The sequence below is a fragment of the Coregonus lavaretus genome (assembly GCF_964263955.1).
Source record: "Coregonus lavaretus genome assembly, chromosome: 6".
Lineage (NCBI taxonomy): Eukaryota > Metazoa > Chordata > Actinopteri > Salmoniformes > Salmonidae > Coregonus > Coregonus lavaretus.
Window position 1 is genome coordinate 31,450,930 of NC_139993.1, and position 23,045 is coordinate 31,473,974.

Consider the following 23,045-nt stretch of genomic DNA (forward strand, 5'->3'; position numbering starts at 1 on the left):
GATCAGCACTAATGTTCAGTCACAACCATTAATTGTTTTTTTTACATGAATTGCTCTGTTCTGTGTTGTTACAGCATTCAACCCACATAATGCATACATTTATTGTCTACCTTTTTTTTGTAATAATCGAACCGAAACCAAAGCAACCTCAAAAAATCACTAATCACTCAGCACTATAGTACATCCACAAACAATGCAGAGTGGGGCAGTATTATTTTATTTTCTGATCTAATTTGTAAATTAAGAGACTACCTCTTGAATTTCAACTACATATCCCACAACTGTCTCTTTATTATTAAACGTTTCACCCCCTGGCAGTTGACGTGTGGCAAACGTCGTCATTGCGCAGATTCCGTTTGAACCAAAAGCGGAGTGACCTTCCTCGAGAGGAGCAGTATTGAAGCAATAATCCGATGATAGCACACCCGTTCCCTGCACTAGCCTTAGAAATGAACAGCAATTTAGCCGGAGATGAAGTTGGGTAAGATGTGATCTCAACCTAATTAATGAGAATTAGTTAAATAAGTATACACTCCTTTTGCATTTTAACTTCAATCAATGAATTACTGTGATAGATCTCACCCGCATCACCACTTTTACTCAGCTAGCATTTTGATATGTATAACTAACGTTACTGGTAACTGACGTTAGCTAGCTAGTTTGAACGTTAGTTGACTTTAGCCTAGCTAGCTAATAATAATTTGGAAACATGCATGACATTGGTTTAGGTAACTAGATAGCTAGTCAAAAGTAATGTTTAAATGGTGTCATTGAATAATTAATTGAAATACTCAAATATTCAGCTAGTTAGTTAGCTAGCTAGATAAATAGAAACCGAAACGAGTTGGCTCGCTAGCGTTAGCAGCTAACGTTAACATTAGCTAGTTAACGTTACAATGTTAGCGGCTAACTAGCAGCTAGCTAGCAAAGTGGTGAAGTAAAAATATCCGCACGGGTAACGCGTTACCATCAGGAGTCGACACTTTACTATCTTCGTGTTGTAAAGTAGCCAATTTATTTTATTTTGAGTGTGTTGGTACAAGTTTGATTGAAGTCGACAGAATATAACGTTGGTTAACAGTACAGGCTCCAAAAAAAATTACCAGAATCTAGCTAACTTTTTCAGTTGTTGCTGGTGAGAGCTTTATTGCTCTGTTACTCTTGAACTTGAGAGAGGACTGACTCTTCAGGGCATAAGATTGAGAGCATTGTAATAATAATGGTTTGATCCATCAACATTATCCATATCAAAATATAGTTGAGGCAATGGTATCTTGCCTAGTTTTAACTGGCAGCATTTAGCTAGCTGAAGAGTAACTAATGTCAAATTTGTAGCTAGTTAGTGAAGGCTCTTTCAAGTTCTATGCATAATGTATTTTAGCTAGCTAACGTTAACTAGCAGACGTTAGTTAGCAAACGTTAGTAGTTAAGCTAAAGTTAGCTGATATCTTCGCTTGCCTGGGTTATGTTAGCCTGTATACGTGGCATAAGGATGCAAAACAAGACCTGAAGTGGTGTCGGTGCGAAACAAGTCACCCTTATTCCAGTATTTGAATAGAAAACAAGGTTTGTTGATATGCATCATCAGCAGCTTACAAAAACATACCCGCAGTAAAACAACTTCATCTATTGTGAGGTTACATTACAATTATATGTGGCACAGTCAGTTTTCACATGTTAACGCATCAGAACCATTTGAGAATGTGTTATTGTGTCCAAGGAATGATGGACCATCTCAGGTGTTACTTAAAGCCAAAGGAATGCTTTTTTTCTCTCATTTTATAGGAAACTGTTTGTTGGTGGCTTGGACTGGAGTACAACACAGGGTGAGTCAGCTGTCTACATACCAACCAGTCAATATTAGGCGTATTGCAGTGCACATACTGTTGTGCTTGAAGGTGTCTGTATGAAAATGTTATTCTGGAGTACCAAAGGGTGGCATGTTATTGTGTATTGTAATTTAAGTATACATGCAGGCTTTTCTCAGTTGCTCAGATCTAGTCTTAAATGAGTTTGTCTGTAGCTACAGGCATTCAGAGTCCTTCTCTGTTTCATGCTTGATTGGGCAGTGTGTGTCTTTGCACCGCACTCTTCACTCTGACAGTGTTTTCTGAAGTTATGAGCACTAGCCACAGTACTATGTGTTTTTGTGCACCCTTCCTTGGTATTGCCTTGGGGCTTTCAATGACAAGAAAAGCAATTTTAAGAATTCTATGTGATTGTTATGACAAAATGTGTTGAAAGCTCGATGCCCTGCCTCCAAAGATGCATGCGTGTCATGCTTTTTAATGCACAATGTTTTGTTTTATGTACTGTTTTATCTCTGTTTGGACCCCAGGGAGAGAAGCTGCTGCCTTGGCAACAGCTAATGGGGATTTTAATGAAATACTAAATACTTTGCATTCAGTGAACTTTGAAACACATTACCCATAATGTCAGGACACTAGGCTATGTATGTATCCCTAAAGGATCCTGTAATGGGATTGTCCCACTCATGTCAATGTCCTCTTTTCTATCAGAAACTTTGAGAAACTATTTCTCGCAGTATGGGGAAGTAGTTGATTGTGTCATCATGAAGGACAAAACCACGAATCAGTCGCGGGGCTTTGGTTTTGTCAAATTCAAAGACCCCAACTGTGTCGGGACTGTACTGGAGACCAAACCCCATAATCTTGATGGCAGAAATGTGAGTATGCACTTTGCAGCTTGAATAAGGAAAGTCAAATATGTGTGTCTTATCAATTATGCCTTTTTTAAAGTGTTAGAATAATTAAGCACTGCTTTTCACTGAAGTATTACACAGAGATGATAGTCTGTGCAAGAGCAAGTAGTAGTGAACCCATAACACGCACTGGTATCTTCAGAAAACATAAGGCTGGCTCTCTGAAGGCCATCCATGGACATGAAAGCAGGCTGTTTGCCAAACAAGTGTTGCCTGTCAGATGCCTATTAGTTGAACTAACATGTAACTGCAGTGGGCTGGACATGACATGCTTCATTTGCAGACAGTGCGTTTTGCTACAAGTTGCTCAATGTAGCAATATGAATAGGTCAATTTTGCCATAGTGAAGGTCATTCTCTTGTAATTAAACTTTGACTTATCATAATGTGAATTGTATAACACGTAATTTGTCATTTGTATGTGGCCTTATTGGGTGGGCTAATTCACCAGATAAATTGGAGGGAACATTTGAAGGTGCTTTTTCATTGAAGGGTGAGATGTACAATTTCATTCCTTGCCTTCAGATTGATCCCAAGCCATGTACTCCCAGAGGAATGCAACCTGAAAAAGTACGAACTAAGGACGGCTGGGTAAGGAGCGTATTTTATTTTGTGGGGGCTACATGTGTCCGCTATAGAAATGGGGCACCAAGCCTCGGTAGAAAGGATTAAATTGTATCCTTTTTGTCCTTTGATAAGCTGAGGTCCTATCTGCCGCTAGAAATCTCATCTGTCACACTGAGGCTTATTGCTGTTAAAATGACTTCTGCTAATGAGCTTAAAATGTAATTGTTAGACTAAGTGATTCAGTAAAAAGTACCTAATGGCAGTCAGGCTACCTCTGGCGAGCACATGGAGGGCTGTGCGGCCCCCCAAAGAAATGCCACCCCACACCATGACTGACCCACCGCCAAACCAGTCATGCTGGAGGATGTTGCAGGCAGCAGATCGTTCTCCACGGAGTCTCCAGACTCTGTCACGTCTGTCACATGTGCTCAGTGTGAACCTGCTTTCATCTGTGAAGAGCACAGGGCGCCAGTGGCGAATTTGCCAATCTTGGTGTTCTCTGGCAAATGCCAAACGTCCTGCTGTAAGCACAACCCCCACCTGTGGACGTCGGGCCCTCATACCACCCTCATGGAGTCTGTTTCTGACCGTTTGAGCAGACACATGCACATTTGTGGCCTGCTGGAGGTCATTTTGCAGGGCTCTGGCAGTGCTCCTCCTTGCACAAAGGCGGAGGTAGCAGTCCTGCTGCTGGGTTGTTGCCCTCCTACGGCCTCCTCCACGTCTCCCGATGTACTGGCCTGTCTCCTGGTAGCGCCTCCCTGCTCTGGACACTACGCTGACAGACACAGCAAACCTTCTTGCCACAGCTCGCATTGATGTGCCATCCTGGATGAGCTGCACTACCTGAGCCACTTGTGTGGGTTGTAGACTCCGTCTCATGCTACCACTAGAGTGAAAGCACCACCAGCATTCAAAAGTGACCAAAACATCAGCCAGGAAGCATAGGAACTGAGAAGTGGTCTGTGGTCACCACCTGCAAAACCAGTCCTTTATTGGGGGTGTCTTGCTAATTATTGCCTATAATTTCCACCTGTTGTCTATTCCATTTGCACAACAGCATGTGAAATGTATTGTCAATCAGTGTTGCTTTCAGTTTGATTTCACAGAAGTGTGATTGACTTGGAGTTACATTGTGTTGTTTAAGTGTTCCCTTTATTTTTTTGTGCAGTGTATATATACTAAGAATGATATGTACAGCAGAATATATTACAGTGAGCTATGTCAAGATTCAATTATATAAATACAGGTGGTATAAACAGTGTAACAAAAATGCAACGTACAGTAGTAGAGATATTAGAATGATCTATGTGAAGAATACACTATATGAATACACAGTGTGAAAAACAGTATAAAAGAAATGGTCCAGTGTTTAATGTCTTTATATACATGGGACAGCAGCGTTGGGTGTGGGTGAGTCTATCTTTGTCTCTTACTACAGGAGTACTACTCACTTACTACAGAGGATGGTGTGATGGCTGTTCAACAGCCTGATGGCCTGGAGATAGAAGCTGTTTTTCAGTCTTTTGGTCCTAGCTTTGATGCACCTGTACAGATTCTCGATCTGGCTTTGAGATCCCATTCTTTGTTTCAGAAGGGCAGCAAAGCTGACAGCAATAAATCAAAGAAGATATTTGTCGGCGGAATCCCCCATAACTGTGGTGAACCTGAACTCCGGGACTATTTCAATAGATTTGGAGTGGTAAGTCCTGTTAAAATGGTGTATACTGTATTGTATAGCTTTTGTATTAAGAAATGTTTCTTAATACCTAAAACAGCTTAAATGTGTTGACCACGATCCAATACAGGAACTGCTTATTGGAAGACTACAGGAAAAGTAGTATTTTCTGTTAAAATGCCATCAATATGAGGAGAGGATATTGATATGTGTTAGTTTTCCAACAAAGATGCATGCAATGGCAATAATAGCGGTTTTTTTCTGTATCCTAATGCAGCCCATTTTCTCCTTTGTTTAAGGTCACAGAGGTGGTAATGATCTATGACGCGGAGAAACAGAGGCCCCGAGGTAAAAGCTGATCCCGTTTTTCTCTTCCATACCTCCCATCTCTAAATCTCATGACAAACTATTCTGCCCCAAAGAGAATAAGTGCATTCAATCCCCCCTCCCCTCACCCTCAATTATAACTAGACCCCCCTGCGTCTTCTGGTGGAACATCTTGTTCGTCGTTCATTCACAGGCTTTATAATGGATGCCACCCTTAAATACTGAAAGCTTTCCCCGTGCAGTCATTTACATGGTGAGAAAGTTGAGATGACATTGGCATGAATTTCAAACATCTTCCCTTGACTTTGTGTGACCGGATCAGCTTTTGATGTTTTCGTTCTATTTAGGGACATGCTAACACACTAGTAATACATGTAGTTTGAAATAAATTAGCTTCATCATGACGACTATACAATATCTTGATATCAGTTTAGATGGCTTATGTTCTGATTTTTTATTTTTTTGGATTATTTACGGTGCATGAAATGGATTGAAATAAGACAAACTTTGACCATTTGAATAAAGTGTTAACATTCCTCTTTTTGGAGTACATTGAGTTAAATGCTGAAATGGCAGAACTTCACCAGCGTAGTGATAGAAAAAAAAAAAAAATGTTAGGGCCCTATAAAATCTGCAATATGGAAAATGTGGATGCAATCCAGACAATAAATTGGAATTCAACGATATAACTTTTTTGGTAGGGAATAAACTAAATGTATTGAATTAATTAATTAGCACAAGTTCATCATAAGACATGAACAGAATTAATCAGTGATTCGTATTTCCTGCAACTTTCTGAAGAGTCAACGAGAATTCCCCGTCTGTGCGGTGCGCGTACCTACCATTTTGTTTCACCGTTAGCGATGATGCTAATGAAAAATCTTCTGATAGATGGAAAGGCTTTCCCAAAAACCTTCTCAATTAAATGTTAACTACAAGTAGCCTATGCTTACCTGGCAGAATGATATATCATGATTATTTGCATCAATCCAGTTTGCACTACAAAAACATCACTGAATAGCCTCTTGCTAGGTGCTCACTGGAATTAAAGGGTAACTACACCCAAAAATATACATTTTTCAAATTTTTCCCAGACCTCAAGTGGTCTCCTGATGTTGTTTATGCAGTGTTGTGGACTTAGAACATCCAGTTTAGTTTTTTCTATTAGTGTGATTTTGAGAGGGAAAACCTTAAAAAACTGGGGAAAACTGAAACATGGGGGGGGGGGGGAAAGAATTCCTATGGCCCTAAATTATGCAGATGTTGGATGTTGTTCACTTTTTCATTATTCCAGAGTCGGTTCACATTTTTGAAATTGTTTTAAGTGGAAGTCCTTACTCTGTTCTATCTGTTAAATTAGTTGAGCTGCGTTTACACTGGCAGCCCAATTCTGATATTCTTTCCACTAATTGGTTTTTTGACCAACCACATCAGATCTTTCCACATCAGCTCTTTTTCAGAGCTGATCTGATTGGTCAAAAGACCAGAATTGATCAGAATTGGGCTGCCTGTGTAAACGCACACCTAGAATGACAAGACAAGCATGGGTGGATGTAGATTAGTCTGGTCAGTTAGCGCAGAACTGTTTAGCCTAGATATAGGCTACATTAGGTTGGTCAGTTTGCTCAGAGCTGATGCAGCAGTCAATGACTCACATCATTTATTACCCCTCTTCTACTTCAGTACCCATTGATCTCTTTGGGGAGACAAGCAGAATATTTTGTCATCCGAATTTACACGATGATACACAGCAATAACATTAACATAATCAAGCATAATACCCAGACTTTTCTTTTACTAAAACACTTTTAAGCTAAGTTTCCTTTCGTTTAATTTAGACTTCTTATTAAAAAAAAAAAAAATATATATATATATATATAAGTGTTTTCCCATATGTAGAAAGTTAAGTATTTTTGTAAGTATAAGCCCTTTCTATTTTTCTTTTCCTGTCCTCCTTCTCCTTGTGAATGGTTTTAATGTGATTAACGGTGTCTATTAAGATTTGTCTTCTCTTTTAGGTTATTGTGTACTGAGTGGTATCACAGAGGTACAGGCCAGATGTTTGAACCAAAAATGGAATGTGCAGGCTGTCAATTTGGGGTGTATACAAAGTTTAGATTCATCATGGTTATGAACTTAGTTTTTTTGCACTGAGCATGACTTTGGGTTTTTGACACCTTTTTTTGAAAGATTGTCTAGGAATGTTTGCTTGCAAATGCTGAAACTAAGTTTTGAATCTAGATTAAGGACAGGTCATCGATGGATGATATTTATAGTTGTATATCAGGCGGCTTGGGAATGCTTTAAATAATATTAGAGGTTTCAAAATCTCAGTTGTCTCAAAGGACATTTAATTGGAATCAGGTTAGGTCCCAGAGTGGAGATTTTCTCACAACCCAATTCTGCCACTGGTATGACTTTATCAAAATGAAACTGGTTCAGTGTAGTGGGCTGTTGCTGCTGCATAACTGAAGTACTGTGAAAAGTTTATCACCACAACAAATCACCAGACTTTATCAGAACCAGGACATTTGCCAATGTTGGGCTCCTAAATGTACAATTCAATGAAGGATTCAATTACAGTGCTGTATATTCATAGGTTCAGCTAGAGCAACTTGTAATATCATGTAGGAACTGTAGTCAATGGGCTTAATGGTGTTTTTGCTAGATATTGGTGCATTGTTGGTGTTAGAAACATAAGCATTTCGCTGCACCTGCAATAACATCTGCGAAACTGTGTACGCCACCAATAAACACTTAGATTTTATTTGTTTGAATAACATCGGATCTATGCAGTTCAATGGAAAGCTATGCGAGGCTTCACAGTCAGTCCCTTATCAAAGCCTTCATTTCAGTGTTTTTGTTTTATACAGTAAGTGTTGAATCCTTACACCATTGGGTTTTTCACCATGTTTGAAGGGAACTTTGTTTATCCCCCATGCAAACTCTTGACAGCATCATTAGTTGTTACTTACACATTCAGAAGACAAAATGGCCTATATCTTTGTGTTGCTGTTGTAAGCAATATTGTAATTTTCCATTTAGGCTTATCCTGGCTGACTCTAAACATAAAACCAAATTTGGGAAAGCTTGGAAAAAGCTTTAGACATTGTACAGTTTCTTTTTCTCCATTTTTTTTGTTATGCATTAACAATGGATGCTGCCAGTTTGTGCTGCACAGCAATATACCAAGGGGCAGATCAAGTTGGGGTTTGGATGAAATGAAGTAACATCAATACCACTGGTCCAATTGGCACCCAATGCATAAATGAATGCTCTGAGACCACTCAAGTGTGTCATGAAATCTATATAGTTTTCATATTCCTCAGTAGTTCCACTGACTGCACTGGATATAAATATATTACAATGATATAGAAATTACATTTTCAAACCCCTATATAATACATGAATACAGTACAAGGAGACTTTGCTATGTTAGAAGTAAAAAAACAACAACTGAAACCCTAGTTAGTTGAGCATGGAAAGGATTGGTGCAAAGTTTATCTTGGATGATACAAGTGCCTCAGCCCTCAAACGTCAGCTTGTGTATTGCTGCAAGTCAGCGACATCATCTGAACCCCAGGAGCCTCCAGCTCAGTCTTGATGGATCCCTGTCTTGCTGAGCCCAATACTGTTCTTCATCTTGTGTTGTCACAACACCCTGCTACCTTGATTCACTCTTGGTCGTTGGCTAGGTTTTGGATTTATTACTTTCGAGGCCGAACAATCAGTGGACCAGGCTGTCAACATGCATTTTCACGACATCATGGGCAAAAAAGTGTGTAGTTGTAGTTTTATTTTACCCTCAAGATCAAACTGAGGCTTGGGCGACAGGAAGCATTGTTTGGCACTGTTAACGTTGAGTTACAGCTCTTATTTTCAGGGGCCACCAAAATAAGGTTGAAGGCCTAAAGCTCTTTTTAAACTTCATATTTTAATGACATGGCTGAAGATCGCTGATATGTGGTACTCCAAAGGTTTTCCTAAAAGATCCGGTCACAATGTTTTTTCTGGATCACATAACATTTCAATGGCCTGGTTGACCTTACTCGGTCACCCCTCCTGAAATATTAGTGACAACTTCTGTAGTCGCCCAAGGCTTTGTTTATTTTGACCTCTCCTTTAGGTTGTAAAAGGTATTCCATATCTTACTTCAAACAATACTTGCTCTGGCTTTGGAGATTTAAGGGAGTGGCCAGTTTGGGATCATATAATGGGAGATGAGTTTAGCCTAAAACGCTTTATTTTACCACAAAGAAATCACCTAAAGGATTGGTCTTGTTCCTTTTTCTTTTTTGATTGTTTTGTTGGCAGGTCACTTACTTTTTGAGTTATTTGATATATTTCCTTGTCAACTTAAAAATAACAACCTAAATTAAGTGACCTCAGTTTAAGAATCTCCATACAGTGTCGATCACATCTAAGAACCAAAATGTGTGCCTGAAGCCACAGTTCTGTGATACCAGTAGTTTATTTTTAAATTGTCATTAATGATTTGCTTCTGAAACAACTTGGAAAATGTGCAGTCAATAGTGTGATTTTACCCCCCCCCCCCCCCAAACGAGGACACATAACGTCTTAGTCTTTGATTGAAAGAGAACATCTAAATGTCCACATGGACAATGACATATGTACCCATTTTTCATAGTTTACATTTTTTTGACCTCCATTAAAATTATGAACTCAACCCATGTCTGTTCATAATTGATGTATGAGACCCTACCTACATTCTGCTATCCTCTTACTGACTCTCCTTGACTGTCCTGATTTCCAGCAGGAATCGGACATTTACATGATCTTGAGTTGACATTACCTTGGGCTTTGACTTGAGGGAGTTAGGGGGATATAAGTTACAAAATTAGAAAGTGGAGCATGTCAAACTGTGGGACAAATCCCTGTTCTGCTGTTGGGTAGTGTATTGAAGTCATGGTATCCATCACTCCCAGCCACGATGCCCGCGGGAGAAGACCCATGTAGCTGTGCTATAGGCGGAGGGCCACTCGTGGAAACATGCTTGTAATTAGGTCGACAGAGAAGGAAGAGGCGAGGCAAAGAAAGTGGCACCACCTTAAAGCAGAGTAAATATTGAGATTCATTTTTCCTCATGCAAGGTGACCCCAATAACTCAACCTCGATAGAGCCTAGTCTATTTCTGTCTAGTACTCCCCCCCCCACCTAGTTTTAAACCCATTTTTCGCTCTGGTAAACTGCTGGTATCTCTGTGGCTGGCTAGCTACAACAAGTGCTACTATTTTATAGGGCAGATAATGGCTGGTAGCCTCACAAGCCATCTGGTGTGATACAAAATAATTGGCTTTTCAACCTCATTGAACAATAGTCCAGTCCAATAGCAAGTGCTTCTGTTCTGTGTGAGCAAATCAGATGGGTATTGGTCAATTAAGCACCATTGCAATTTTCTCCATTATCTGACACGGTATGAAGATTCATTTCTAAATTGACTTATGACTGTCCATTTGTATTATCTGCATGTTTTACCTCTTATTCTGATAGATATGATACACATTTCTTTCTACATCCATCTCCCTCTGAAATTCTACTACAAGTTAAATATAATTGAGATTCTTTAAACGTTAGCTGGGAAAAGGTAAGTCTTTACCTTCCAATATATGTTTTTATCAAAATTAAAGGGCACAAAAACAGGAAATAGGAATATGTTTCTCAGATAGACAGATTGTAAAATTACTGACATTTTTTGCACCATTTAAAGCAATTGCTATTATTTTATGCTCTATTCAAAATGATTTAACCAACAATTAAGCAATGTCTAATTGTGACTGAAGTACCTGAGAAACATATTGTTAAGCAACTCCCCTTAAAAAGTATCTATCTGCGTTAGGCAGAAGTGTATTGGCCCAGATAAGATGTAAAACTGAAACCCTCTCAAGCTGATATGTTAAAGAGAAATATTAGTAATGGGTGAGATCAGGTAAGGAATGTATTTTGGTGATAAACTTCTGGTCTTGCAAATTGTGCTCTCCTTATCCTTTGTCCAGGTGGAAGTGAAAAAGGCTGAACCTCGGGACAGCAAAGCTCCTGGCCAACTTGAACCTAACCAATGGGGACCCAGAGGCATCCTGAGTGCAGCCAATGGTTGGTCGGCACAGCCTGCCCAGGGCTGGCAGCAGAGTTATGGCCCTCCTGGTGAGTGGGAGACCAGCCAGAGCAGAGAACACAACTCGTTCTCTCAGACCAGGAAAATGACATTCTATTATACCTAGGAGAAAGATGGTATTGGAAACCGTTAAAATGCCTGATGCCTTTTGTTATATTAACATTGTATTTCTAGGTCCGCATTGAAACTTTACTTTGAGGAATGATCAACGTACTGACTGTACAGTACTGTAGTTACAAATTACATATTGAGGAATTGGTTTTGTGCCAGCATAAATATACTCAAATATTTTCTCTTTTGAAGGAGTCTGGGTGTCTACAGGCCAGCCCTTGGGTACGTTTAGTCTTTGAATCACTTTACTTTTTCGGACATTTCTCACTAACTTGCTTTTTAAAATAGTAAGCTATTGTCTTGTAATGGTTAACTTATCAAGAAAGTATTGTGTCATAGACATTGCCTTGCACTTTTATATTTTATGTATTGACCAATTGGGTTAAGCACCAGTGTTCTCACGGTGTCAGCTGGAATGGCTGAGGGCACTCTGATAATTTCCGTCTAGAGACAGATAATGGACTTATTATCATTATTCTTAACTCTCTTCACCCTTCCTTAAGTCTTATATCATACAACCCCAAACCACCCCAGCGGTGAAAATGATATCTAATATACAGTGTCTACTGACAGTGGGTTTCAACCAGGATATATCCAAGACTGAAAATGTACCAATAGACACCTGTCATCATGTGTTCAGTAGCTGTTGTGTTCTGTCTGACTCAGGTGGGTACGGACCCCCTTTATCTGTGGGCCGTGGAGCTCCCGCCCAGCCCCCCTCACCGTTCAACGCATTCCTCGTCACAACGACCCCGGCGGGGGGTTTTGGGGCACCTCAGGCCTTCGCTCAGCAGGGATACAGCACACCACCTCAGTTTGGTCAGTATCTGCACTGTATTGTCATAAGAAAAGCATTTTTCTATTCATGTAAATGGATTTGTTTTCATATTGCCAATATTGCAATAAACAATATTGTTATGCCCTCAAATTATTACAGCGTTTTGTAAAAAATAACAATCATTGCTTTATGAAGAATGTTTTTGCCAAATGTACAAATTCCTCCTCAAGAAACTCAAATAACAGTGCGAGTTTCAAATGCAGGCATCGTTAAAAGTCAGGTCAAACTGAGGAAAATAATTGTTATTTCAACACCAGCTTTGTCGTGAAAAAATTAATAGCTGGTCTGCAGCACTAACAGTAATGTAACGGCAACAGTAACACATGTTTAGAGTTCTCAAATATTTTTTAGTTATCTTCACAAGAACGTTAATATCGTCTTCACAATATATAATTTTTTTATACTGCCAATGTATGATTACATCCTAACATCGTCCAACCCTACTGCCTAGGCTGACAATGGTTGTTGTATGATTATTTAGATTATAATAAAATGAAAATATATCATACCGGTGATCTTTCATAGTTCGGAATGTACAACATTATAACTACTCTTCCATCTGGCACTGGTTTAGGGTACACTTTTGGCACACCTCAAGGTGAGCAGTATGCCCTACAAGGAGTGCCACCCCCGCCCACGACTCCGGTAACAGGGCCGCTAGGGTTTGTTCCAGCCACCACACCTACTCAGGACATCAGCAAAGCACCCACGGGACAGCCAGACTTCCCTTACAGCCAATATGGTAAGTAGAGCCTCCATGCAGTCCTCAGCCCCACCCTCTACCTTGCTGTTATTATGGCTTATACTGGATAGATCCATTTTGTTGGATGCTTTATTGGGTCAAACAACCCGTCCTCCCTAGCCAAAGCTCATTACTACAACCCTAAAACAAGCAGGAGCTTGCCCCTTTGGTACCATGTAGCTTTAACGACATCACATGCATACACACGCTTGCATACATACCCCCCCCCCGGCTTGGCCATGAAGATGCCATAGAAGTCCCACCATACCCAGGACTCTTCAGTGTCACCCTTTTCAGAATATTCCAGGTAGGGCTGTGTAATGATGTGGATGGGTAACCAATGATGGGTTTGAATTAGATCATCCTGCCTCGCAATGTTGTTTTTGAGAGGAGTTGGAATGCCCACCAAACTGCAGACATACCTAGGAAGATACTATATTTTACTGGCAAAGGTTACAGGCAGTTTGACCAATTGTTCCCTTTTTGGTATTGACTTGGCTGGCTTTTCTCTCCTGGCATGAGCTCCATGGTGTCAATGGATCCTGCACATAATATTTATCCTGAAAGTAATTGGTCTGAAACCTATCTTTCCCCGCAAACAAATATGAAAGCTGTTCTGAGAAGACTCAAGGCAATGCATCAGTATGCAATGTATCAGGATTTTTTTCGATTCCTCTCCAATTATACTTATTGTACCAAGTTGGGTACAAATAAATCCAGCATTGTCATCAACTGAGGGGCTCTTGCATGAGGTCTCTTCCTCCTTAGTAAACAAAATGCCTTGGTAAGTCCTTGCTTTTTGAAAAGTTCATTTATGTTGCTTAGTTAGTTCATTCTGTCTGCCCCCTCCTCGTCCCCAATGGCATTTGTCCTTAGTGAACAAAAAACTGTGGGGAGAGACAGACCTAGATATCTTGTTTAGTTAATGGCTCGTACACAGTACAGTGCATTTGGAAAGTATTCAGACCCCTTGACTTTTTCCACATTTTGTTACGTTACAGCCTTATTCTAAAATGGATTAAATGTTTTTCCTCATCAATCTACACACAATACCCCATAATGACAAAGCGAAAACAGGTTTTTAGACATTTTAGCAAATGAATTAAAAATAAAGTACATAAATACCTTATTTACGTAAGTATTCAGACCCTTTGCTATGAGACTCGAAATTGAGCTCAGGTGCGTCCTGTTTCCATTGATCATCCTTGAGATGTTTCTACAACTTGATTGGAGTCCACCTGTGGGAAATTCAATTGATTGGACATGATTTGGAAAGACACACACCTGTCTAGATAAGGTCCCACAGTTGACAGTGCATGTCAGAGTAAAAACCAAGCCATGTGGTCGAAGGAATTGTCCGTATAGCTCCGAGACAGGATTGTCGAGGCACAGATCTGGGGAAGGGTACCAAAAAATGTCTGCAGCATTGAAGGTCGCCAAGAACACAGTGGCATCCATCATTCTTAAATAGAAGAAGTTTGGAACCACCAATACTCTTCCTAGAGCTGGCCGCCCAGCCAAACTGAACAATCGGGGGAGAAGCGCTTTGGTCAGGGAGGTGACCAAGAACCCGATGGTCACTCTGAAAGAACTCCAGAGTTCCTCTGTGGCGATGGGAGAACCTTCCAGAAGGACAACCATCTCTGCAGCACTCCACCAATCAGGCCTTTATGGTAGAGTGGCCAGACGGAAGCCACTCCTCAGTAAAAGGCACATAACAGCCCACTTGGGAGTTTGCCAAAAGGCACCTAAAGACTCTCAGACCATGAGAAACAAGATTCTCTGTTCTGATGAAACCAAGATTGAACTCTTTGACCTGAATGCCAAGAGTCACGTCTGGAGGAAACCTGGCACCATCCCTATGGTGAAGCATGGTGGTGGCAGCATCATGCTGTGGGGATGTTTTTCAGCGGCAGGGACTGGGAGACTAGTCGGGATCGAGGAAAAGATTAACAGAGCAAAGTAAAGAGATACTTGATGAAAACCTGCTCCAGAGCGCTCAGGACATCAGACTGGGGCGACGGTTCACCTTCCAACAGGACAACGACCCTAAGCACACAGCCAAGACAACGCAGGAGTGGCTTCAGTCCAAGTCTCAATGTCCTTGAGTGGCCCAGCCAGATCCCGGACTTGAACCCGATCGAACATCTCTGGAGAGACCTGAAAATAGCTGTGCAGCGACGCTCCCCATCCAACCTGACAGAGCTTGAGAGGATCTGCAGAGAAGAATTGGAGAAACTCCCCAAATACAGGTGTGCCAAGCTTGTAGCGTCATACCCAAGAAGACTCGAGGCTGTAATCGCTGCCAAATGTGCTTCAACAAAGTACTGAGTAAATGGTCTGTATACTTATGTAAATGTGATATTTCTGTTTATTTTTAATACATTTGCAAAAATGTCTTTACCTGTTTTTGCTTTGTCATTATGGGGTATGGTGTGTAGATTGATGAGGGAAATAAACAATTGAATCCATTTTAGAATAAGGCTGTAACGTAACAATGTGGGAAAAGTCGAGGGTAGAATACTTTCCGAATGCACTGCATAAGTTGTATATATCCCTGTAACTGTCAGTTGTGAGATTCCCATCTTGTTCAGTGTTTCATGCTTGTGCTTTGCCTACCCATCCTGCTCTTTCCCGTTAGCATTAGCTGCCTACTTTAGAATCATTTAGTAAGGTAACCATAGGCAGCAAAGGGCATTAGCAAGTAGCCCCCCATTCACCTTATGTGTTTGTAATTCCAGATGGATGTGTGCAGTGATGGTAGGAGTCTAAGAGCAATCAGAGGGAGTACAGTTATTTAGTGTTAAGCCAAGCCCTAGTGCCAGGTCTAAGAAGGGGACAATGTTAAAGTAAAGTAGACTGTCTGGGTTACGTCAACCTAGTCTCCTCGTCTCCCTGATAGGCTTGAGTATCTACCCTCAGGAGCCCTCTTCCTACGGACCAACGCGTCCTTCTCACAGTAATGGTCAGGATGTGCAGGGAGGAAGTAGTGCAGGTAGGTGTGAGCATTGTCTTTTCCAACCACCAAAAGTACAGTTCTATATGTAGTCGTATAGCTGCTACGTCAATGTTCCTTTGCGTCCCTTTCCCCTGTATGTGCTTTTGTATGTTTGTGCATACAAAGTACATACTTCTAGAGTATACTAAAATACAGCTACAGTATTCAATGATTTGAGATTGAGATCTTTTTGAATGACCTAATCTCATGGTATGAAAAATCTGCTTTATTTTAGATCCAGAATAATAAAACAATGAACAGGGTTACATGCCTGTTGAATGTTAACACGTCTCATTTCCTAGTGTAGCTGTAGTTTATTATACCAACAACACCTGGTCCTCAGATTTTTTTGTCCACTCTGCCTTGCTTTGCCGGTAAAAAATATGATCTAATTGACTAAATGTGTTCATGGTATAATATGTTTAACATTTTCATTTTGCTCTCTGTTGTTGAAAGTGTTAGCAGTCAATTCACTTGCTGTTTTTCCAATATGCCATCTCCTTTTGACAGCTAAAAGATGATAATCAGAGGAAAGATTGTATGAAGAAACAAACACTTGTGGCTGGTGAATGAATACCCCATTTCTATTTGATTTCTCAGGTCATATTAAGTCTCTGCTCTTCCAAATTTTTCTTCCAGCCTTGTAGTGCTTTGAGCACCTTGTGGGAAAGTTTGCTTGTATTCTTCTATAATTTCTGTTTCATTTATTTTCTTTTTTCGTTACTCTGTACTGTCCGACATGAGTTGCAACTGTTCAGCCTGATCTGCACTGAATGTCTATGCAGTTCCCTGCTTCTCCGACTACAGTGGATTGCAGGGAGATGGAGCCACCCAGTGTCTATTAAAAAACAAAACAAAAACTTTGCATGTGGGACTAACAACTGAATAAGCATTTGTTATACTGTTTTCCTTTTGTTGAATCCTCTAACAGTTCAGATTACATCTTTGAATCCTCAAAATAATATACCAATTGATTTACACTGGAAGCGTTCAGTCTTAACTGGCTAACCAAACTCAGAATTTTGGGTCATGGAGGCTCATGAAGGAAGGAAGACAATATTTAACATGAACATTAAAAAGCCCTGAAACTATGATCAATGCTGTATTTATTTTGGGTAAAATAAGGGACTTTCACTCAGCTGGTTGGTATCTGTTTGGTAATGAGCGCCATTTATGATCGTGATAATGAACCTCTCTTCCCTGTTCTCCACCCACCCGCACAGGTTATGGTCAGGACCTGAGTGGATTTGGCCATACTTTCGCAGACCCCAGCCAGCAGACTGCTTCATACGGGGCACCAACAGCACAACCGGCGGCGGGCCCTCAGCCTACAGCAGCCGTTTTTGCTCGAGGACAGAATCACAACGTAACGGGCTTCCATCCATACAGGCGCTGAGAGTCTCCAACCGCCACAGCGCTCAGTTCTAAAGTCAGGGAAATGTGTTCTGGTCATAAGCAAAACTGGATTTCTGTGTTTTTGTTTGGAACACAAAAAATTGACACAATTTGGGAAAAAAGTGAACTCTCATAAAACCAGGGATTCCAATTACTTATGTTACAATGTCACTTGATGTAAAAGTTGATAAGACTTTTGCATAACCTTCCTTTCAAATGTTGAAATGAAATAACCTTTGTTTCTCCCCACATGTTTTATAGTAGGACTTAACTACTTTGCAATAGGTTTTGATTGTCTGGTCAAACATTAGCACAGAGAATATGTGTGTGTGTGTGTGTGTGTGTGTGTGTGTATATTTATGCCGGATACAGACATATGTATATTTATGCCGGATACAGAAATGAAAACAGGGTCTCAAGTTTCCTCAGCTTTAAATTCTAGGAAAAATGTTTTTATTTTTAATTTGGTTGATTGTGTTTATTTTCTGAGCTGTTATTTTAAAGTTAGGAAAATATGAATATATATTATACACAAACTGCAATTTTTTAAAATAATTTTGTACGAAAAATGTACACTGCTTGTTTTTTTATTTAAACATATAGACTTCCCTCAGGTGGCTGTTTCTGAGTGCATTTTGCACTTATGCAAAAAGAAAGGAATTTATTTCAAATAAATGTTTTAAAGATATCCTGCCTCTTGTTGCTGTCAATATTAGGAAGGTGTTCCTAATGTTTGATATACTTGGTGTATATTCTGTTTGAGACCCAGCAAAAAAAAGAAACGTCCTCACTGTCAACTACGTTTATTTTCAGCAAACTTAATGTGTAAATATTTGTATGAACATAACAAGATTCAACAACTGAGACATAAACTGAACAACTTCCACAGACATGTGACTAACAGAAATTGAATAATGTGTCCCTGAACAAAGGGGGGGTCAAAAGTAACAGTCAGTGTCTGGTGTGGCCACTAGCTGCATTAAGTACTGCAGTGCATCTTCTCCTCATGTACTGCACCAGATTTGCCCGTTCTTGCTGTGAGATGTTAACCCACTCTTCCACCAAGGCACCTGCAAGTTCCCGGACATTTCTGGGGGGAATAGCCCTAGCCCTCACCCTCCGATCCAACAGGTCCCAGACGTGCTCAATGGGATTGAGATCCGGGCTCTTCGCTGGCCATGGCAGAACACTGACATTCCTGTCTTGCAGGAAATCACGCACAGAACAAGCAGTATGGCTGGTGGCATTGTCATGCTAGAGGGTCATGTCAGGATGAGCCTGCAGGAAGGGTACCACATGAGGGAGGAGGATGTCTTCCCTGTAACGCACAGCGTTGAGATTGCCTGCAATGACAACAAGCTCAGTCCGATGATGCTGTGACACACCGCCCCAGACCATGACGGACCCTCCACCTCCAAATCGACCCGCTCCAGAGTACAGGCCTCGGTGTAACGCTCATTCATTCGACGATTAAACGCGAATCCAACCATCACCCCTGGTGAGACAAAACCGCGACTCGTCAGTGAAGAGCATTTTTTGCCAGTCCTGTCTGGTCCAGCGACGGTGGGTTTGTGCCCATAGGCGACGTTGTTGCCGGTGATGTCTGTTGAGGACCTGCCTTACAACAGGCCTACAAGCCCTCAGTCTAGCCTCTCTCAGCCTATTGCGGACAGTCTGAGCACTGATGGAGGGATTGTGCGTTCCTGGTGTAACTCGGGCAGTTGTTGCCATCCTGTACCTGTCCCACAGGTGTGATGATCGGATGTACCGATCCTGTGCGGGTGTTGTTACACGTGGTCTGCCACTGCGAGGACGATCAGCTGTCCGTCCTGTCTCCCTGTAGCGCTGTCTTAGGCGTCTCCCAGTACGGACATTGCAATTTATTGCCCTGGCCACATCTGCAGTCCTCATGCCTCCTTGCAGCATGCCTAAGGCACGTTCACTCAGATGAGCAGGGACCCTGGGCATCTTTCTTTTGGTGTTTTTCAGAGTCAGTAGAAAGGCCTCTTTAGTGTCCTAAGTTTTCAAAAATGTGACCTTAATTGCCTACCGTCTGTAAACTGTAAGTGTCTTAACGACCGTTCCACAGGTGCATGTTCATTAATTGTTTATGGTTCATTGAACAAGCATGGGAAACAGTGTTTAAACCTTTTCACAATAAAGATCTGTGAAGTTATTTGGATTTTTAAGAATTATCTTTGAAAGACAGGGTCTGGAAAAAGGGACGTTTCTTTTGTTTGCTGAGTTTATAATTTGTTGGAGCATCTACATGAATCATCAAGGGGTAGGGGCTGTGTTGTTTCTGGATGGGGCCACAGTCTGTGGAAAAAAACACCCATGGTCATTTTCAAGGGTAAGTAGAATTACCATAATCATGGACCAGGTTCCCTCAATATCAACAAAAACCTGAATATGTCAAACCCAAACGGGTAGGGACCCCCCAAAAATTATGAAGGTACATTTGCATACACATAAACACTGAACACCTAGGCCTTTCAAACTCAACTCTGGACCTCGAAGCCAGTTCCACTGCATTTTTTCATTGTTCCCTTCTAATCCGGGACTGATTTAGAACTGGAACACCAGGTAGGTGCAATTAATCAGGTGCAACCAAAAACCAACTGGCTCTGGACCTATTAGGGTCAAAGTTTAATACCCCTGATTTATGGTTTTCTCTCCTCAAGGTAATGCCTATATAGGCTTTAGCTCAGCAAGCTAACAATTCTCCATTGTGCAGATGACATTTTCAAACCCAGTTGGTCTCATGCTTAGACCATGGAATAGCCATTAAATATTATTTTGCCTCATGGCACAGAACTTTTGGGTGAATTTTCTCTTAAGTACCATTATATATCGAGAATAAAGTTGAAATGAAACTTCAAGAATAACGTCAAGATTTCGAGAACAAAGTCGCCGTTATATTTCAAGATTCAAGGGTTTGGTTAATTACGTGCCTCCCTGGCTCCCTGTTGCTGAGCAACTGTTGAAATGCCTGAGTTGGATGACCTGGTGAAACTATACTTTAGATTTGGCTTTAGTAACGAGGAAATCGTTGCTCTTTTAGCACGTAACCATAATATTATAAGTATAAGGACCTGGAAAAGGTTGTGCCACAGATTGGGTCTTTTCAGAAGGAGGAACCAACCACACGAATTTGGATGATGTATGTGACAGGTAGTCCCTGTCATGGTGCCCTTCGAATTCGCTACAATGTTATCCTCAATCCCCTGCATGCCAACACCTTGTATATCTTTAGAGAGTAACAGCTAGGCCAGCAGCCTATTGTGTCGAAACTAAAGGTTAATTTACAAATCTGTGCGTAATGGCATGGTGTTTTATGTACACTTCCAATGAAGTAGCATAGGCCTAGACTTGTTTTGTGAATGTAAGTGATGGATTACGTGGAGGATTGCGTGTCCCCTGTCGGGCTCAAGGGCTGCCCCCAAACCCCTGCCATGGACCTTGCATAGCCACGGGGCAGGGGTTTGGGTAAAGCCCCGTCTGAGACAGCAATTTTATGGTGTCGTGTATGAAGATTATGACTAGTCTTGAGGGACAAAGAAGAACTGTTTATCTTAGTTTGAATGTAGCAGTTGGAGGGTGACGCCCCAGGGGAGACCGGTGATTGGACGAAAAAGGGAGCAACCCATTTATTGCCATTGTTTATAAGTATGGGTTAGACAAAGGAGGGGTCAGAAGCATTCAGATTAATTTGGGACGGGGCTTCTCCAGACACCGCGGGTCTGTAACTTATGCTGTAACCTTGTGATATTAATAAAAGCCTCTAATCACGGTGCAGCCTAAGCGGACTCCTTGATTGACAGCAATAATTGCCAGCATTCACCCGATACGACAATGGTCCATTATTATAACCTAACAGGTCTAGCCACTAGCCGCCATAAGGTGAATTAATGGTAGCTGATACAAATGCATAGCCTATAACGGAGACGATGCCCCTGTTTTGGGATAACATGTGTTGCAGCGAATTTGGAGAGCAGTTCGACATGGACACATACGCATAGCCCCTGGTCTCCAGGATCCCAAGATAATTTGTTTCATTGTGTGTGCTCACGTAGCCTTCTAGCCTACCCTGTAGTCGTTAGGAGAGTTGCCATATGGGGGAAATACTACTATTAGTAAAACACTATGGATAAGGTCGTTAATAGTTACCATTACGCACATAATTTTTGTTCCCCCCTATTCAGAACTTCCCTTTCGCCATAGGCCTAGCTGTTAGACTCTCTAAGCAACTGTATGTACAGTGAGGGAAAAAAGTATTTGATCCCCTGCTGATTTTGTACGTTTGCCCACTGACAAAGAAATGATCAGTCTATAATTTTAATGGTAGGTTTATTTGAACAGTGAGAGACAGAATAACAAAAAAAAAATCCAAAATGTTATAAATTGATTTGCATTTTAATGAGGGAAATAAGTATTTGACCCCATCTAAATCAGAAAGATTTCTGGCTCCCAGGTGTCTTTTATACAGGTAACGAGCTGAGATTAGGAGCACACTCTTAAAGGGAGTGCTCCTAATCTCAGTTTGTTACCTGTATAAAAGACACCTGTCCACAGAAGCAATCAATCAATCAGATTACAAACTCTCCACCATGGCCAAGACCAAAGAGCTCTCCAAGGATGTCAGGGACAAGATTGTAGACCTACACAAGTCTGGAATGGGCTACAAGACCATCGCCAAGCAGCTTGGTGATAAGGTGACAACAGTTGGTGCGATTATTCGCAAATGGAAGAAACACAAAAGAACTGTCAATCTCCCTCGGCCTGGGGCTCCATGCAAGATCTCACCTCGTGGAGTTGCAATGATCATGAGAACGGTGAGGAATCAGCCCAGAACTACACGGGAGGATCTTGTCAATGATCTCAAGGCAGCTGGGATCATAGTCACCAAGAAAACAATTGGTAACACACTACGCCGTGAAGGACTGAAATCCTGCAGCGCCCGCAAGGTCCCCCTGCTCAAGAAAGCACATATACATGCCCGTCTGAAGTTTGCCAATGAACATCTGAATGTGAAAGTGTTGTGGTCAGATGAGACCAAAATTGAGCTCTTTGGCATCAACTCAACTCGCCGTGTTTGGAGGAGGAGGAATGCTGCCTATGACCCCAAGAACACCATCCCCACATTATGCTTTGGGGGTGTTTTTCTGCTAAGGGGACAGGACAACTTCACCGCATCAAAGGGACGATGGACGGGGCCATGTACCGTCAAATCTTGGGTGAGAACCTCCTTCCCTCAGCCAGGGCATTGAAAATGGGTCGTGGATGGGTATTCCAGCATGACAATGACCCAAAACACACGGCCAAGGCAACAAAGGAGTGGCTCAAGAAGAAGCACATTAAGGTCCTGGAGTGGCCTAGCCAGTCTCCAGACCTTAATCCCATAGAAAATCTGTGGAGGGAGCTGAAGGTTCGAGTTGCCAAACGTCAGCCTCGAAACCTTAATGACTTGGAGAAGATCTGCAAAGAGGAGTGGGACAAAATCCCTCCTGAGATGTGTGCAAACCTGGTGGCCAA

The 23,045-nt window shown here is 41.4% G+C and overlaps 1 protein-coding gene across 2 annotated transcripts; it reads left to right on the forward strand.

Moving 5' to 3' along the window:
- Positions 1-386: 386 nt before the first annotated feature.
- LOC311131415 (DAZ-associated protein 1-like) lies at positions 387-18,198 on the forward strand. Of its 2 annotated transcripts, none has more exons than XM_084164384.1 (12): positions 387-481; positions 1,786-1,826; positions 2,520-2,686; positions 3,247-3,312; positions 4,883-4,990; positions 5,266-5,314; positions 8,989-9,071; positions 11,308-11,455; positions 11,730-11,759; positions 12,204-12,356; positions 12,950-13,117; positions 17,339-18,198. In XM_084164384.1, the coding sequence occupies exons 1-12, from the start codon at positions 414-416 to the stop codon at positions 17,509-17,511; spliced, it is 1,254 nt and encodes a 417-aa protein (XP_084020510.1). In that variant the 5' UTR covers positions 387-413; the 3' UTR covers positions 17,512-18,198. The 2 variants fall into 2 exon arrangements, with proteins under 2 accessions (XP_084020510.1, XP_084020511.1); XM_084164385.1 differs by having other exon boundaries at positions 4,886-4,990.
- Positions 18,199-23,045: the final 4,847 nt, after the last annotated feature.